Source organism: Megalops cyprinoides, chromosome 17 (genome assembly GCF_013368585.1).
Source record: "Megalops cyprinoides isolate fMegCyp1 chromosome 17, fMegCyp1.pri, whole genome shotgun sequence".
NCBI classification, from domain to species: domain Eukaryota; kingdom Metazoa; phylum Chordata; class Actinopteri; order Elopiformes; family Megalopidae; genus Megalops; species Megalops cyprinoides.
In genome coordinates, this window is record NC_050599.1 from 14,526,251 (window position 1) to 14,544,853 (window position 18,603).

The 18,603-nt window shown below is 38.0% G+C and overlaps 2 protein-coding genes across 2 annotated transcripts; both read right to left on the reverse strand.

The window, feature by feature from the left end:
* Positions 1–9,496: 9,496 nt before the first annotated feature.
* Positions 9,497–10,511, reverse strand: LOC118792417 (C-C motif chemokine 3-like). Its single transcript, XM_036550258.1, has 3 exons — positions 10,442–10,511; positions 9,806–9,935; positions 9,497–9,590 (listed from the first exon to the last, which is right to left on the reverse strand). The coding sequence occupies exons 1-3, from the start codon at positions 10,509–10,511 to the stop codon at positions 9,497–9,499; spliced, it is 294 nt and encodes a 97-aa protein (XP_036406151.1).
* Positions 10,512–15,695: 5,184 nt separating this feature from the next.
* Positions 15,696–17,789, reverse strand: LOC118791779 (C-C motif chemokine 4-like). Its single transcript, XM_036549207.1, has 3 exons — positions 17,691–17,789; positions 16,319–16,430; positions 15,696–16,073 (listed from the first exon to the last, which is right to left on the reverse strand). The coding sequence occupies exons 1-3, from the start codon at positions 17,758–17,760 to the stop codon at positions 15,971–15,973; spliced, it is 285 nt and encodes a 94-aa protein (XP_036405100.1). The 5' UTR covers positions 17,761–17,789; the 3' UTR covers positions 15,696–15,970.
* Between the last annotated feature and the right edge of the window lie 814 nt (positions 17,790–18,603).

Here is an 18,603-nt window from a genome sequence, read left to right on the forward strand (position 1 = left end):
TGTTGTTCCTGTGTCTCCTTTAAGATACAGTATTTTCTGAACACGAGTGAGTCCTCAGGAGCACTCATCTTACCAAGCTCTTCCTTGGAGACACCAACACAGGCAAAAGGGCAAAGACCATCGAGTAATCATGACTACCCTCATGGTTTGTGTACATATATGCTGGAAAGCTTTGCCCATCAGCCGCACCCCACACCATGGCTGCAGAGTTGATGAGGTGAGGTGTCCCCTTATCATTCTTAGTGTAATAATGCTGGACCAAGAAACCCCATTGGGGAGATTGTCAGCATGTGTCTGGTGAGTACGCTGGTAGCTGTGCTAGTGGTAATTGTGGAAGGGGGGTGGGCAGCTTTGGTATGTACTGAGCTGCCTCTAACCTTTGACACTAATAAGAAGAGGGAAAGGCATGGGAAAGGAACAAATAAAGGCAATCAGTGAGCTGGGCGCTTCCACTGTGGGGAGGAGACAGGGAGAGCGAAACGACAGCTGAGATGATCTAGAGAGAGGATGAGAGCAGTCCCATAGCAATGAAGGCAGCCCATTAGCCACAGGAGCTGGACATTCATCCTCTGGGAGATTCTGCTGTACTCAATACAAAGTAGGCATCTATTTGAGAGAGAGAGTGAAAGCAGTGAAAAAGATAATAGCATCAAATTGTTAGTTTTCTTCACATCACTTGCAGCCCCATTTGATTTGTATGGTTTATAATTAACCTATGTGATGAAAGGAACATTTTCCTGCGGAATGGATACGTCAATATGACTTACTATGTGTACTCTACTGTAAATGTCTATGTTAATGGTAGTTGGACCTTTCATTTTTAAGCAGAGCTACTGGATACTGTTGGGAATTCTTAGAAGGGGGTGGAGACTTAAATCCAGCATTAGCTGATCACAGAATGTGACTGTGATACTCAATGGCGGACAGCCCACTGAAAAACTCACTGAACAGCCCACTGAAATACTGGCCCACCTTTTGGTTCAGTAATAGAAACGTGACAAAAGCACACAACCTGTCTCCTTTAATATTCTTACAAAAGATGAATGCATCTAATCAGTGCAATATGATTGCAAAAAAGTGAGGTGTCTCTTTTAAATGGAACTGTGCAGAAGTGTCCACTTGTGAGAAATGTTCATATGTATCTTGGTCTCTTGTTTATTTCTTTAATAATGAAAACATGACCTTTGCTGTGTGGGGAACACAGGAAGTCATTCCAATGGCTGTTTGATATGAGGAGATGAAGCTAAGGATGCACCCCTGAGGACTGCTGTAATACTGACAGGTATTGTAAGGGCAGGCAGATGCCTTGCAGCTCAGCTTGAAATGGTCTCAACTGAGTCTTCAACTGAAGTACACAAAGTAATGACTGAGACCAGGTGGAGCCCATCTTGGGGTTTAACTTGGAGGAGTTCATCTAATTAAAAATGTCAATCTGACAGCAACCTATTTTATCTCTGGAGTGTGAATTTTCCACCAAGAGTTATAGCTGCATCATTAGGAAAACTTAACTAGACTGTCATCACTGTGATCCTATGCCTGATGTGTTTGGTCATCCCCAAATATAAAATCATTTTCTTGGAGCTCCTTCACAAAGAATGCTTTGGGGGATTGTTCATACTTAGTGTTTCATCAACAAATTAAAGGGAGGTTATGTAAACAACTATCTTCTCCTAAATTAGCGATGGTGAGCATTCAACACAATTTTAAATGGCTAGCCCTTTACAGAGAAAAATTACTGTGAGACAAAATATTCATATCATTGTCATGTCATTCACAATATTGTCAGCCAGACATGACTGATGATATGATCTCATCACTTGATAGACTGGATGTAATAATCCTTCCACCTGTGTGCCATCAAGCATGAACAGTAAGATTGTACTTAACTAGTGCTGTCTCATCCCGTTCATTATGAGCCTTATATAATTCAATAATGCGTTGTTATTTTCTCTCTCTCTCTCAATATTTCAGGTTGTATCATTCAGCTATAAAACTGGCACTGCAGAATCAGAAAGGTTGCTTGAGTAAATAATTGGGATCATCATTTAAAATCTGTTAATTGAATTTGGTGGCTCATCCTTGACCTAATCTCAGCTGATTAATAAGGATATACATTTTAATAAAAATAATATTCACATTTGCTTTGGTTACTTGTTATGATCCAATCTGTATGATCCAATCATGCGTGGCATGGAGTTATACTGTTATTCATTTTGTAGTTTGGCAATTTTGTTAATGTACTATAGACTTAAACAGCTGCAAAGTACCTTAGAAGATGCATTCCTAGTATGTATTATCCTTGGGTTTTTAAAGTTAGAAGAATCATTATGAACCAAGTAAATCAGGTTTCTAACAGATAAATCACATAATTGTGACTATCGCTACACACTACAGAGATGTAGCTTTGGATAATCGCATAAAAAATTGCATAAAACTGCCATACATATACATTAAAACTAACCCTACAATATACATGCAATGTGTATTACTATAAGACGAGACTTTGGAAAGAATGGAATGTTAATAAGTCAGTTTGCCACATCAGGAAATCCAGAAATAGGAAGGCCAGCTTTGTCTGATGTGCAAGGCAGTACAGTATGTAGGCGTCTTGCATTATGAATACTTCACTGTTTATAAATTCAATTCACATTCCCTCCCACCTGACAAGCAAACCGTGTTATTTCAGACTTTGTGTGAAATCATGTAGTCTGAATGGGAAAGAATGAAGAATGTCATGGTTTTTCTCATGCAAAAGCTTTTTTCATTCTATAGCTGGAGGGTCCTCGGATTGTTTTACATCAATCAATAAATTAGTAAAGAAAATAGCTGAATGTCTTTTATATTGAATGTGCTGAAGGAACTTGTTTATTTAGTGAAGGCCTGGGAGTTTTTCTATACATAAGCTGCAGAAGTTTGAAAAACATTTCTGTGTGGATGGAATTGCAGAAAAACACTGAATCCAAAGCATACATTGATTAATAGAAGCTCAGGTGACTCATGATTTTTAATCATAGCCTGACGTGTAAGAGGGCTGTTAGACAGTTACTTGCCTTTAGCACCCCCACCTATTACAGCATCCATTATACCATAACATCCCACGTCATTTTAAACCATTCCAATACCATCACATCATTCCAAGGCACACCATGCCATACCAGTCTATATTGTATACCTTACCATACTGTGGCAAACCATGCCATAATTTACAACACCATATCAAGCCATACCACACCACACCATACCATAACATACCAAAGAAGGCACATTCGTCCTTAGAAATGTCTCAATACCAAGTCTGCATTCATGTGTAATGCTAACCAATTCTTCATTTATGCTGACACTTTTCTGTTGCAAAATGTCCTGCGTTTTCAAGCAGCATACCCAAGAAGGTCCTCTTGACTCCCTCTCCCATCAGACTCGGTGTGGCATTTTGAAGTTAGGGGTGGCAGGGCTTTGGGGTTGAATTCACAGAGAGGTTCTTTCCATTGAAGATCCACCCCACTGTGCTGGGTGTTGTAAATAATAGATTATTCAGAGATCAAGAAGGCTAAGTAGAGGCCAGCAGGTCGCAACCCCTGTAGTACATCAGGGCGGGGTTCAAAGCCTTTAAAGACAGCCAGTCAGCCCCCTGTACGAATTTTTTGATCAGGCATTACTCCTCCTCACATTTACTATGGCTCCTGCTCTTGTGGGTAAAGTGACGACATTGATGGGAAACTTGGTGACTTTCTGATGCACTCAGTGCTGCAAATACCTTTGTTTTCCCATTGATTTACTATGGTTACAGACAGCACCGATAAAGATTGCATGCCCTGTTTGCTAAAAGAAAGCTTTGCAATCCCTACTGCGCTTTTTTTTAACATGTTCTGCATTTCTAATTCTTATTTATCTTCCTTTGCAGGGTGGCAAGCCCCATCCTGCTAAAAGCAACAATCAACCGTTGTTTTTTTTCAGCGGTGCCAAAGCATCAAAGTGAAATTGCTGCAGTTGCTGGTCACTGACAGCTGTCAGCAGAGCATGGTCACATGTGCACCCTGGGAGAAATGATCTCACTGTTAGACCTCTCTAGAAGTCTTGGAATACTATAGGGATATATGCCTAATTGGCCCTGCGATTTGCTTGTATGTAGTGTTCCTTAGGCTGTTTTTAACTTGATCTGGACCAGATTGTTTGAATATTTTCAAATGTGAAACTTTATTCTTGAAAATAATTGTGATGATGATGTTGATGATGATGTCATCATAATTAATATAATTTGTAGCAACAGTTGTTGAAGTAATAGTCACAATAGTAGACTTAGTACTACTATTTGCAGTACCACACATAATTCTCTCTAACTGACCAAAAATCACGTTGCTGTAATTTATGTCATTTCTTTTTAGTGTGCTGATTTTGGCTATATACTGTATATCTCAGCTGTCTCTGAAGCTGTCTCTGCATGAAGATGACTAGCATCATCTGATTCAGGTGCCATTTTCTACAGTTTGCTGGCTTACATGAGGGAGATGTGCATGACTGCATGATTTATGGCAAACCTAAGGTAATTCTTTGTATATTTCTCTTTCCTCTGCTGTTTCAGTGGGAGCCTGTCCCTGAAATTAAGTAAGAAATAAGGTAACAGCTCTTCCACTTAAAATCACATCAAGTGGTCATTTCTTAAGTGCACAGATTCAATTTCCTATTTTTTTCTCCATTGACGCATTATCGATTTAACCAGGTTAAAAGCAAAACACTCTCAAGCATTTCCCTTTTTCTTCCAATTTCCTTTTCATGTGTACCGACATGGACCTCTGTGCCATGCCATTCAGAGAGTTAATTGCACTACTTATTCCTATCTTGCCTAATTAGCAAAATTACCAGGTCTCTGTCATGGTCTCAGGGATATCAAATGCTACACACATTAGTTTAGCCAGTAAGGTGTGATCCCAGGGACTCACACATTGAGTAGCACAGTAGGACCAAGGAAGAAATTTCTACTATAGGCTAAAAAAGTAATTTAATGTTAAAGGTGCTCAAATTCACTTTCAATTTCTAGAACAAAGGGTGCATGTACAGTATATGAATTGGTTTATCCCATTTGCAATGCAACATCCTTCCTACATTAAAATCTAATCAAATGTTTCCTGTAAGAATACTTAATATATTTCATGTGCCACTATGCCTGCCAGTTTGACATGAGTCTCTCCCTGTTGCAGCATTCTGCCTTATTGTACAACTGCAATCCCCTATTAAGTTGATTGAGCTTGGTGTCACAGGCAAATGAGATTATTTCTGAAGAGTATGTCTCAGAAATCCCACTAATGTTGTTGTGTTTGAAAGGAGGCACTTAAGTCTAATGCAGAAGTTGTACAATGCAAAAAGTTAATGTTGTTCATAGAATTAAAAAATTAATCCATAATGTTAAAGACATAATGGCAGCTTCCATTGAGTTCAGTTTGAGAGCTGAGGTTTTGGAGCAAATATTGCTACGCACTTTGCAGATAAAGCTCTGGTTGGCCTGCTCTTTCACATCCCTGCCCTATTTCCCATCACTGACATTAAAATATACATGTGCGTTACACAAAAGCCACGCAAAAGGGAAGTCAGCTACAAATGCCATAGTGAGAGTGCAAAAGAGCAAAGCCATTTATCACTGTTGGATGTTATCTCCTCAGCATGTCTTGGTCTATGTTCTGTAAGATGTTGCTTGAGGTTTTTTTCTTCCTAAATCTTTCAGACATAATAAAAGTTGACTGCCATACCCAAGCATACTATTTTGTACACATGCACCAAAATAAAGGTGCTTTCTAAACAAGTGGGCTGATATAGATGCTGTCAAAAAAACTAATATGGGGTCCAATTGCTCTCAACGTTTCTTCTGAAATGGTGAATAATGATGTTTAATTGGATGGCTTTGTAAGACCCAAACATGCTAGCTTTGACACGGGCTTTGTCTCTAGTGTGAGACATAATGAAAAGTGAGAATGGGAATAATGAAGCCCCCAGCTTCCACTGAGGTTTCTAAAAATAGGCTTTCGGGTCCAAAGAGCCCCCTGTTCCTCTGTAGCTACAGTGCTGGCATGCTCTGTCTGCGAGCTGTCGGAACGTTAAGCCCTGCTTTTCCTCAGAGCGCACAAAGGATCTGCCTGCAATTAAAATCTCTCGTCTCCTTGTGATTCCAAGATGCTAATTTATTTTGCCCATCTGTCAGCGAAAGCGAACGTCATATAAGCCCCTGCTCATGCTCAGTCTGACACCAGCTCGAAACTACCTATTGTCTGTGTGTAGCGCTGGGTCATTACTGTCTCAGTTACATGGACCGCTATATATCATATTGAGGAGGAAACTAGTTATTAGGGCAATTGAATTTCTGGTATGGTTGTCTCTTAAGAACTCCAAAGGTTTCTTGGCGCCTAGTTATCTATAGAGCCAGATTTTTTGTTCTCTAAATACCCATAAAATTATTTTTCCCATGGCATGTACTGTTCCTCAGCCTGTTTATAACCCGAACATGTTTCAGCTGTTTGTCAGCTGGTCACAGAATCCCTTTGCCAACCCATCTTCACCACTATTCTTGTTTACGTCCAAATAGCAGTTCAGTACATATACATTTCCATACCATCCAAGCATGAAGGATGCATGTAATATAGTTAGAGCAATACTTTCATTGGGCCTTGAGTCTGATGAAGAGATTGCACCTGGCCGTGGGCCAAGGTTGCTCATCCCTGTGTGGATACCATAAAAAGAGAAACAAAAGGGGGAGTTGAGGTGGAGGAGGGATGCTGTGAACAGCTGACATGGAAAGGAAGTGGTAAATGGGAGTTTTATAGTTGTGGACAGAGCTGGTTTATCTCAGTTTAGTTCAGTGCAATCCCTTCTTCAGATTCCAAGCCAATATAAGTACGTCTTTATACACATCAATAGTAAACCTTTGCACTTTGATTATATAGAAATTCATGTATAAAATGTATATAAAAGTATATAAATCATTTGGAAAGCAAATCACACGTATCACACATGGGCTGACAGTTGACAGCTCTTGAATAAAATGCTGAATCCCTGAATACAGTTACATTATATGTTCAAAGATGCTGTTTATTGAAAGATTTTGTGTTTTAAATAAACCTGTTTCATGAGAAGCAGTTTCTTCCCATCAATTTTTGCAATATTTGTCATTAAAATTAGTGTCTGAATCTGTCTACATCAGTCCATTACTGCCTATTGTCCTTCTACATGTACCATTGAATGTCACATCTATTCTCTGTCGCCCCCAAGTGGTGGAATTAGCACCCCACATCAGTCGGAACTGCTGGATCACTAACCATTTTTGGCCGCGGACTGGAAAATCAGCCATTCAGACTGCATCTTCATTCAACTAGGTCTGGACATTCATACTATTTCATCAGACACATTTACTATATCCTCTAACTTTCTCCTGCACCTACCTGTGTGACGGCGTTTAATACAATATGGCATGTTATGCAATGACTCCTACTGTCTGATTGTGACACTTATGACTCAGTATTGTCTTTGTTCTATCCCAACCTTGTATGATCTGATTTCTTTGCAGAGATACGTCAATTTTAATAGCCAGAGACAAACAAGAGTCACATTGCACTGCATTCTTCTTTAACAGGGGTCCTAGTCACTTTATGCTGTGATGTCTTAACACATCTGATTGAGAGGGTGTTTAGAGCCAAGAACCAGTAGAAATAAACCCCAAATGTTATGTACTTTGTAAAGAAATTATATAAAATGGAAGGACACCTGACTCAAAATCATGAACACAACCCTAGCTTACTAGGAATTTAAAACAAACCTGTCTTGACATCAGCATAATGCTCAAATTAATCTGAACTAGCCCACAACAACAACCCACTTCTCATACCAGACGAAAAAAATTAAATACACAGAACTCATCGTTTACAAAAGCATGAAATAATTATGGCTTGAATGTTATGGACTCTTCATGTTTCTTCAAAAACAGTGCAAGTTCCAGACAGTCCTTACAGTTGCACAATGGCTTTAGATAGAACTATATTCTTCACGTTTTCCTTATGGCCCTTCACAATGTGATGAGACATTCCTACTCTGTAGAGCAGAAACAAAACCAATACAGTGACAGAGCAGAAAGCTGAAATGTGTATTGTAGAAGTAAATACATAGTAAATGGAAGTGAATGAGAGGGTATTAAAGGCACGACCCCAAAACATGACAAATATTCATAATAGTGAAATAAACACAAAGATATCTCTTATCAATGCTGAACATAGAGACAATTCTGAATTCAAAATGAACAGTAGCTCAACAGGCATATTGTAAAACAGCACTCAGATTACAGTGATCATCGCCATGAACTAAGTGCTCTTATTCTCACAAATACCACTTAAATTGTGGAAAAAATGCAAGGACCACTTAAATTGTGAAATATTGCAATTTAATTTTATCTAAAAAAAAAAAGATACAGAACTGCTTCTGTGTACGTCTTATTTCATATGCTGTTTGGCATTAATACAAATAGGGAAACAGATTAAGAGAACAAGAAGTCAATAAGAAATGGTTTACATTACACCATATTGCATTCAGCCTGAATTTGTTTTCTTGTAGCTGACCACCAGCTGTGTTGCTCAGGGAGGGCTGTGGTGTCTAGACCATTAACCTGTACTGGAATCGGGGGGGTTGGGGGGCACTGTCTTGTTGAGCCCAGCAGGATGTCAGATTGCACGGGTTGTGTAGGCCCCACACCCATGGACAAAACAGTGGCATTTTGTTCATCCTTAACTGGGCAACTCCACAAAAGTTGGCCTGCCTCTCCACACTCACATTATTTATGAAATATTTATGAAATTAATGCTATTTATGAAATTATCTGTTTGTGTTTGCCCATGGTTTCTAGTGTGTCAAATCAATTAAATAGCATTAATTGAATTGCATAAAAATGCAATCCGTACGATATGGAAAGCTTCCTATTTTTGTTATAATATCTTGCTTACTGCATCCCAATCATAGTTTTGAAATTTCTAAAGCCATTTCTGAAAGCATTTTAATGAAGTTTATTTAAAAGGATAATAACCAAAGAATCACTGGGATACTTTGAAGATTACATCTTTATTAAATTCACATATATTTTAAAATACATTCAAAATTTATAAGCTTGTACAGCTGTTAACATTCTTCTTAATGATAAATGTAATATTGTAGAACATGTTCTGATTAACACAACATTGATATCAATACATGTGGAGCATTAACATACGTATTCATTCTAAACATGAGCGATGGATTGTTTGTCTTCACTGCATTTACACAACGTCAGCTACAGCAACGTTGATTTTCTTGTATGGCTGAAAAAAGACATCTGTTCCTACTCTAAAAACTGAAAATGAAATATCATGAAGAACGGAGATCCTAAAAGTGTAGCATTATAAGCGTGAGAGAAACATTTTACGATTAGCATCTGAGCATGAAGGACTGCCTGCTCCAGAAGCCAACCCCTAGGGGGCGCCATTCTTAGATGCTAATTTTTTCCCATTTCAAGACCTTTCATGATGCGCTGCACCCACTCTTTAGATGGATCAGCACACAGCTTTGCTCCATCTCTTCTGGTAAATCTGTAATGGGAAAAGCGAAGGTGAGGGATACATTGCTTGAGGAATTGAAGAGGCTATTCCCCAGAAGTCCCACAATACATATCTTAATATTAAAATTGTAACTTAACAATTTGGTGAAAAACAGTGGTTGAAAGTTATATACATATAAATCCTTCTGTACATGTAGAATTAGAGCATTTTTAAAGAGAGCAAGAAGTCAACAAGAAATGACTTACATCACAGCCTTTAGAGAACAGCTTGGATGTGTATTCTTGTAGCTGATCATTGCAGATTCATATTTGATTTTCGTTACATAGTCAAAGCAGCATTCATCTGGACCATGGCTGTCTGCAAACACATCATATGCTTTTAATGAATTAAGTTTTTATACAATAGAGAATGAGAGATAGATATTATAATAAAGTCTTTAGCCTTAAACCAAAACCTCTGAAACCACATTGCCTGTGGAATAAATAAATCTGGCTGACCTACCTGTAAACCAAGATAAGCTGAATGCACAAAATTTGTAGGTAGGAATGTTTGACGCTACAGTGTGTGCGTAATGCAGTGTTGCATGAAAGACAGTGGTTACGCCCCCACCTTCAAGTCTTAGCTTACTCGCTCAATGTGCCACACAGCGTTGCTTCAAAGACAGTGCTTTTGCTGCTACCTGAAGAACCAGCTCACTCTCTGAATACCATTGTCTGCTAACTCAAGCCAGCATTGACACAGGTTCAGGATTTTATTATTTTTTATTAAAAATATGAGGTTAACAAAAATGAAGTTAAAGCAAGCCTGCATACATTATGATGAAGATGGTGAGAGAGAAAAAGAGTCAGGAAAGAAAAAGAGAGGACTAAATGGTAACTTACACTGAGAAAACACCAGGGCACACAGGGCAGAGAGAAGCAGAGCACTGATGATCAGGGAGGTGGGCTTCATCTTGCTGTTTTTCAGATATGGCTGCTGAGCTGGTGTAGGCAATCTGATGGCTTTATGTCAGACCTGGCCCTCTATTTATACAGAACCTTGCAGCAAAGGGTCCTGCACTTTCTACCACGCCCAGAAAACCAGAAAAAAACCCCTAAATGGGCAGGCCATGCCCTTTGCATGTGCAAGCAACGCCTATACCGTGGTGAGGAGCACTTGAAGCTAATGTGGTGAAAAGTAATGCGTTTTTAACCAACTTTTTTATCTGATCTGCCTCTTACATTGATAAGGCAAATGAAGGTGCATATATTTTCCTAAGATAGTCTCTTTTCCAAGACGCACCCCAAAACCTCAGTGTTTTTACAAGAGTGTGCCTATGCAGGTGTCAGAAATGGTAATAAAATACAAATTTTAGTTCTTATTTAAGTGTCAGATGCTCCATGCAGTCCCAATAAATGCGACTCAGCTGGACAAAGGTTGGCGTTGTGTCTTTTTAATTTATGAACCAACAGATAGGTGTGCCCATTGGCAACCCAAATGGCAAAAGAATGGCCCAACACCACCACCAATGGCTCAACACATATCATTGAAGTCAGTCCTAATGAATAGGATGACTATTCAAAACAATGAACAAATCAATATTAGTCAGATCATGAGCATCAGTTCTTTCTTTTCTTATTTTTTGCACTTCTTTTCAATCTTATTAAGATGAAGTCTTGTAACTGCCTTCTATTGGCATGAAGTTGGTGGACAAAATAATGGAAACACCAAATGAAAAAGGACTCATACTTTGAAGTGGCCAAACTGCAATAAATACATTGCCAAGATGTTCACATTATAAAAGACATCTAGAAAACAAACTCTTTAATATTGTATTTTAACAGAATACTTCCCTACCTCATCTCCTCCTCTTTTCTGTTCCTGTGTATGATGTTCAATGGGGGATCAACAACCTCAGCCCACGGCAAGGACTCAAAGCCAAAGAGCTGCACCCCTATACTCTCATTGACAGCAGCACCTCTGAAAATTCACATCTTCACATCAAATTCACCACTGCTATTACTGTGTGAGTTTCTTGGCCAGTTTGTTGTCAACATTTCCTGTTAACCTACCAATGTAAATCGACAAACCAAGTACACACTTTAACGAAGTAAAATAAATTTTCAGTCATGAAATATGTTTTTACAAATTTAGAATATAGTAAGTATAAAAAACCTTAATTCTGAAATCTACTGTAGGATATACGCTCTTCATTTAAAAGTTAAGACCAAACCCTGAGCTTTCATTAAATAAAATGCTTGGTCTTAACATCAAGCATGGGAGGTGTAGGGTGTTTCGCAAGAGTGGAAAATTACAGTCACTTCTGCCAGAGGGAAACAAGTAGCTAGCACTATGTGCACACAGATGTACGGCCAGGGGCTTCCTGGTTCAAACAGATGTGGTTGATATAAGTATGATGCTCAATACAGTTTCACTAGATGATCTGGTAATCAACACTTTATTTCACCTATAAAGCTGAAGGCTACAGAGGAGGCTATGGTGCAGAGTATTATTGTAGCCCACTGTTCTTGTTCTGATGTTTATTTTTTATACGATATAATTTTTAGCATTCAAGCTGAAATGTGTAATTTTAGATTATTTAGAATTTTGTTTTGAATGCAAATAGGCAGTCTGGCTACAGTTTAATGGTTTATTAACAGGCTTTTATTCATTTACTATGCATATATTCTTTTAATGAAGAGTCATTTTTGTAAAGCACAGCTGACATTTTTATTTCAAACCTCTAACTCCAGATACAAACATGAAAAGCACTTGTGAGGATCTATTGAAATGTGTATGCAACAAACTCATATTCAGACTAAGACCTAATTTGGTCAGAAAGAATGTTTTTATTTCACACTGCTGTGTTCACTGTGCAAATATACCTTTTACCAATGTCTACCATATAGTGTTATTTCACAACAGCAGTTGAAAATTGCAGTTGAAATGCTTGTATAAATTTTGCATTAACCAGGCGATCTCTTCTGTATATGAAAGCCTGATGTGGAGGCCAAATTGAGCTTATATTTTACATATTACCATTAGTGTTATTATAAGTTTATCCAGAGAAACTCAGAGAGCTAATATGTCACCACATGTACACCACAGAATCAAACACAATAGTAGCAGCAAAAATGACTTTTGTAGAATATATAGACGTGGACACAAGTGAATGAAACCACATTAAATAACAGCAAAACCACAAAACAGAGATACTCATGTTTCCCAAAAAACAAGATATCGCTTACTAGGGCTGAGCATAAGGGACCTCTTTTCCTACAAAGAGCAGCAAACAAGCAGGTCTGTGTGTACACAGATATACAGGAGCTTCCCATCTCAAAAACAGATCTGATAATGAAAAAAACAGATATGCACATGAATTTAGAATTCACAATGTTTTGGACATATCATGTTTAGGACCCCTGCACCCTTGAACAGTCCTTCAGATTAATTACATCAGCAAGTGTAAGTTACCCTGGATGAGTACATCTGCTGAACTGACCATGTAAATATAACAAATGCATATTATTTTTGACACAAGACTGATATGCAGTCCAGTTATCCATCAGTCATGAATTGTATTATGTCACTTTAATATCTTTAATAGCCATTGATCAGTATAATCAAAGGAGAGATTTATAGATAATATAGCTCCACAGGTGATATATAGAAATAACATATCATGCAACTAATAAGAGACTCTGGCGCACTTTGTGTTAGATGAAATGTTCTAGGTATGTGGAAGAACAGTGACATCTGTAGATCTTCTTGGGGAAGACAAGTAACACTTTTCAAACTTTACCATGAATGGAATCCAATCGAACCGCCATGGCTCTTTGTCCCTTTTAATGATGGATTAATATTATATAGTTGTGAATATGTAATCTTTACCATAACCGTTTTATTATTTATTTTGTCCATTTTTATCCAGTGGATTTATTTGCAATGAATGATGTATTTATGGTTTACTTTATTTTTGAAGAAACGTCTTTGTAAGTAATAACAGTCACCTGATTTTTGCACAGTATTTTTACATCTACAGTGGAACGATTCCAGGCTAAAACACGCACAGTACTGTGTACTTTCAAAAAAACATGGATTACATGTGTGTTACACACACAACAGCTCAGCTGCAGCAAGTTTTGATTTCCTTGTACAGCTAAAAGAGATATCTATTCTTCTTCTACAAATGAAAATGAAAGGCTATGAAGAACCAGGCTCCTAGGTGAATACTGTAGTACTGTAAATATGAGAGGTAAACTAAATGTTGCATCTGAGCATGTGTGTCTTCCTTTTCCACGTATAATCAGGGAGTGCTTCAGTATCGTCAGTAACTTTTCCCATTTCAAGACCTTCCATGATGCGCTGCACCCACTCTTTAGATGGATCAGCACACAGCTTCCCTCCATCTCTTCTGGTAAATCTGTAATGGGAAAAGAGAAGGTGAGGGATACATTGCTTGAGGAATTGAAGAGGCTCTTACCCAGAAGTCCCACAATACATATCTTAATATTAAAACTGTAACTTAACAATTTGGTGAAAAACAGTGGTTGAAAGTTATATACATATAAATCTTTCTGTACATGTAGAATTAGAGCATGTTTTAAGAGAGCAAGAAATCAACAAGAAATGACTTACATCACAGCCTTTAGAGAACAGCTTGGATGTGTATTCTTGTAGCTGATCATTGCAGATTCATATTTGATTTTCGTTACATAGTCAAAGCAGCATTCATCTGAACCATGGCTGTCTGCAAACACATCATATGCTTTTAATGAATTAAGTTTTTATACAATAGAGAATGAGAGATAGATATTATAATAAAGTCTTTAGCCTTAAACCAAAACCTCTGAAACCACATTGCCTGTGGAATAAATAAATCTGGCTGACCTACCTGTAAACTAAGATAAGCTGAATGCACAAAATAAATGTGTGCAGAATGTGTGAAAGTACACATGACTGCACTAACTCCAGCCGCCATTGACACGTGTTTAGATTTTTTTTTATTAAAAATAAATCATGTTCATCAATTCATGTTAACTTACTCTGAGAAGACATCAGGGCACACAGGACAGAGAGAAGCAGAGTACTGATGATCAGGGAGGTGAGTTTCATCTCGCTGTTTTCAGGTAAAGCTGCTGAGTGGGTATGGGTTCTTCATATGTGAGACCCTGCAGTGATGGATCCCACACTTTCTTCCACGCCCACTCCTGCCCCTTCCTGCCAGCCACAGCTCAAATGAAATCATGACCAGAAAAAAATGATAACCAGAGTGAGCAGACCATGCCCTTTGCATGCATAAGATATGTCTTTACTGTGGTGAGGAGCATTTGTGGTTTATTTGGTTGAAAGTTATGATTTTTTTTAAACAGCTTATTTATCTGATCTGTCTCTCACATTGATAAGGCAGCAAATGTGCAGACATTAGCCTAAGATAGAGTCTCTTCCTCATGCTGAGAAGCACACTGAAAAAGACTAAGGATTATTACAAAAGTGCATCCATTTAGGTGTCAGAAAAGGTAATACAACACATATGTTATTTAGTACCTGGTCTGATCTCAGATTCTCTCTGGCATCCCAATAAATATAATTTATTTGGTCAAATACTTGCTTTATTGAATTTTGATAAGTGTCAACTGGTAGGTTTCCTTTTGAGCAACCTGAAATGGCAAATGGAACATATATAAAATGAAAATGTCTGTTTGCAATGCATTATGACTTATGAAATTTATACTCTTTATGAAACTATGAGAACAACTCTGTGCATATGCCCATGACTACTTGTGTGCCAGATTAATTAAATGGCAGTAATTGAACTGAATAAAAATGTAATGCATACTATATGGAAAGCTGCTAAATTCAGATTTTGTATTTTTAGAGTTTCCCAATTATAGTTTTGAGATTTCTAAACTCATTTATGTCATTTTATGTTATATTTTTATGTACATTCTTATTTAAAAGGTGAATAAAAATGTGAATAACCAAAGAATCACTGGGATACTTTGAAGATTACATCTTTATTAAATTCACATATATTTTAAAATACATTCAAAATTTATAAGCTTGCACAGCTGTTAACATTCTTCTTAATGATAAATGTAATATTGTAGAACATGTTCTGATTAACACAACATTGATATCAGTACATGTGGAGCATTAACATACGTATTCATTCTAAACATGAGCGATTGATTGTTTGTCTTCACTGCATTTACACAACGTCAGCTACAGCAACATTTATTTTCTTGTATGGCTGAAAAAAGACATCTGTTCCTACTCTAAAAACTGAAAATGAAATATCATGAAGAACCAGGATGCTAACAGTGTAGCATTATAAGCGTGAGAGAAAAATTTTACGATTTGCATCTGAGCATGAAGGACTGCCTGCTCCAGATATAAGCCAACCCCTAGGGGGCGCTATTCTTAGATGCTTATTCATTTTTTGTGGGTCCCATTTCAAGACCTTCGATGATGTGCTGCACCCACTCTTTAGATGGATCAACACACAGCTTTGCTCCATCTCTCCTGGTAAATCTGTAATAGAGATAGTGAGGGATACATTTATAAAGGAATTAAAAATGCTATTCTTTATTCTTTTCACAGCTTTAAAAGTACTGCAATTGTACATCCTAAAATACAGAGTTTAAAATTAACATTTTAACTTTAATTTATAAAACAATTTGGGGAAAAACAACGGTTGAACGATACACGAATCCGTTTCTACTTGTAGGATGATAGCATGTTTTAAGAGAGCAAGAAGTCAACAAGAAATGACTTACATCACAGCCTTGAGAGAACAGCTTGGGTGTGTATTCTTGTAGCTGATCATTGCAGATTCATATCTGATCTTCTGTACGAAGCTAAAGCAGCATTCCCCCGGACCATGGCTGTCTGCAAACATGCCATATGTTTTGATTAATAGAGTTTTTACACAAGAGAGAATGATAGAGAGATAGATATTATAATAAAGTCTTTAGCCTTAAACCAAAACCTCTGAAACCACATTCCCTGTGGAATAAATAAATCTGGGTGATCTACTTGGAAATTAAGGCAGGTGAATGCAGAAAATTTGTAAGTATGAGTGTTTGAAACTACAGTGTGTGTAATGCAGCGTTGCTTGAAAGACAGTGGTTACACCCTAGTACTACCTCATTCCATTACATTATTGGCATTTAGCAGACTTACATCAGTTACAGGTTTTTTTTTTTTTTTTTTTACAAAGTTATCCATTCATACAGCTGGTTCCTGAAGCAATTGTGGGTTAAGTACGTTGCCCAAGGGTACAACAGCAGTGCCCCAGCAGGGAATTAAACCAGAAACCGTTTAGTTTAGAGTCCTGCTCCTTAACCACTATGCTACACTGCCACCCTCTCAGTGTGCCACACAGTGTTGCTTCAAAGACAGTGCTTTTGCTGCTACCTCAAGAAGCAGCTCACTCTCTCGATACCATGGTCTGCCAATCAAGCCACCATTGAAACAGTTTCAGGATTTTATTTTTTTTTTTTATTAAAAATACAAGATTAACAAAAATAAAGTCAAAACAAGACTGAAAAAATAAAAAACAAAATTAAATTGTAGGGATTTGCCCACATCACCTCCTTTCCAGCACACCACCTTTCCAGATCTGAGTATGTGTGCTTATGACATAGTGCTGTAAGCTCCCAGACTGCATTTTACTGAATGTGCTTCATGCTGTAAGGTGGTGATGGATAAACCCTCTCATACCTTCTTCAAGAAACATCTGAAGACACAGCTCTTCTGCACTCACCTGATAAGCTGAAACACTACCACCTAAAGCAATTGTCTTATGTCCTGAACTTTGTATTCCTTTACAAAAAAAAAAATCAAATTTAATAGCTTAATGCACCCGTGTCTCTACCAGCTAGCTTGTACATTGTCTGAAACTTGGTCATGCAGCACTTCTAATATTGTTGACTCCCTATATGGATTTTGCTTGTGTTGCACTCTACCTCCCATGTACTCACTTTGCATAAAAGCATCTGCGAAATGAATAAATGTAAATGCAGCTGGTGTAAACACATCCAGGCAGCATTCACAGGTAGTTCATTCCAGACTGCATACATTATGATGAAGATGGTGAGAGAGAAAAAGAGTCAGGAAAGAGAAAGAGAGGACTAAATGGTAACTCACTCTCAGAAAACACCAGGGCACACAGTGCAGAGAGAAGCAGAGCACTGAAGATCAGGGAGGTGGGCTTCATCTTGCTGTTTTTCAGATACGGCTGCTGAGCTGGTGTAGGCAATCTGATGGCTTTATGTCAGACCTGGCCCTCTATTTATACAGAACCTTGCAGCAAAGGGTCCTGCACTTTCTACCACGCCCACTCCTGCCGCTCTCTACCCCAGCCCCAGCACAAATGAAGTGATGACCAGAAAAAAACCCTAAATGGGCAGGCCATACCCTTTGCATGTGCAAGCAACACCTATACCGTGGTGAGGAGCACTTGAGGCTAATGTGGTGAAAAGTAATGCGTTTTTTAACCAACTTTTTTTTTATCTGATCTGTCTCTCACACTGATAAGGCAGCGAATGTGCAGATATTTTCCTAAGATAGAGTCTCTTTCTCATGCTGAGAAGCACACCGAAAAAGACTAAGGATTATTACAAAAGCGCATCCATTTAGGTGTCAGAAATGATAATATGACACATATATTAGTTTGTGCCTGATGTGATCTCAGATGCTCCATGCAATCCCAATAAATGTGACTCAGCTGGACAAAGGTTGGCATTGTGTCTTTTTGATTTATGAACCAACAGATAGGTGTGCCCATTGGCAACCCAAATGGCAAAAAGAATGGCCCAACACCACCACCAATGGCTCAACACATATCATTGAAGTCAGTCCTAATGAATAGGATGACTATTCAAAACAATGAATAAATCAATATTCGTCAGATCATGAGCATCAGTTCTTTCTTTTCTTATTTTTTGCACTTTTCAATTTTGTTAGGATGAAGTCCTGTAACTGCCTTCTCTTGACTATGTATATATGTACAGGTGGTGGACAACACAGTGGAAACACAGAATGAACAAGGACTCATACT

Coding starts and splice junctions, on each gene's coding strand:
- LOC118792417 (XM_036550258.1), bottom strand. CDS start 10,511: ATGAAGCCCACCTCCCTGATCATCAGTGCTCTGCTTCTCTCTGCCCTG. Junction 9,936..10,441: donor TGCCCTGGTGTTTTCTCAGT/GTAAGTTACCAT, acceptor ATTCATTAAAAG/CATATGATGTGTTTGCAGAC. Junction 9,591..9,805: donor TGTTCTCTAAAGGCTGTGAT/GTAAGTCATTTC, acceptor TTCCCATTACAG/ATTTACCAGAAGAGATGGAG.
- LOC118791779 (XM_036549207.1), bottom strand. CDS start 17,760: ATGAAGCCCACCTCCCTGATCTTCAGTGCTCTGCTTCTCTCTGCACTG. Junction 16,431..17,690: donor TGCCCTGGTGTTTTCTGAGA/GTGAGTTACCAT, acceptor GCATGTTTGCAG/ACAGCCATGGTCCGGGGGAA. Junction 16,074..16,318: donor TGTTCTCTCAAGGCTGTGAT/GTAAGTCATTTC, acceptor TCTCTATTACAG/ATTTACCAGGAGAGATGGAG.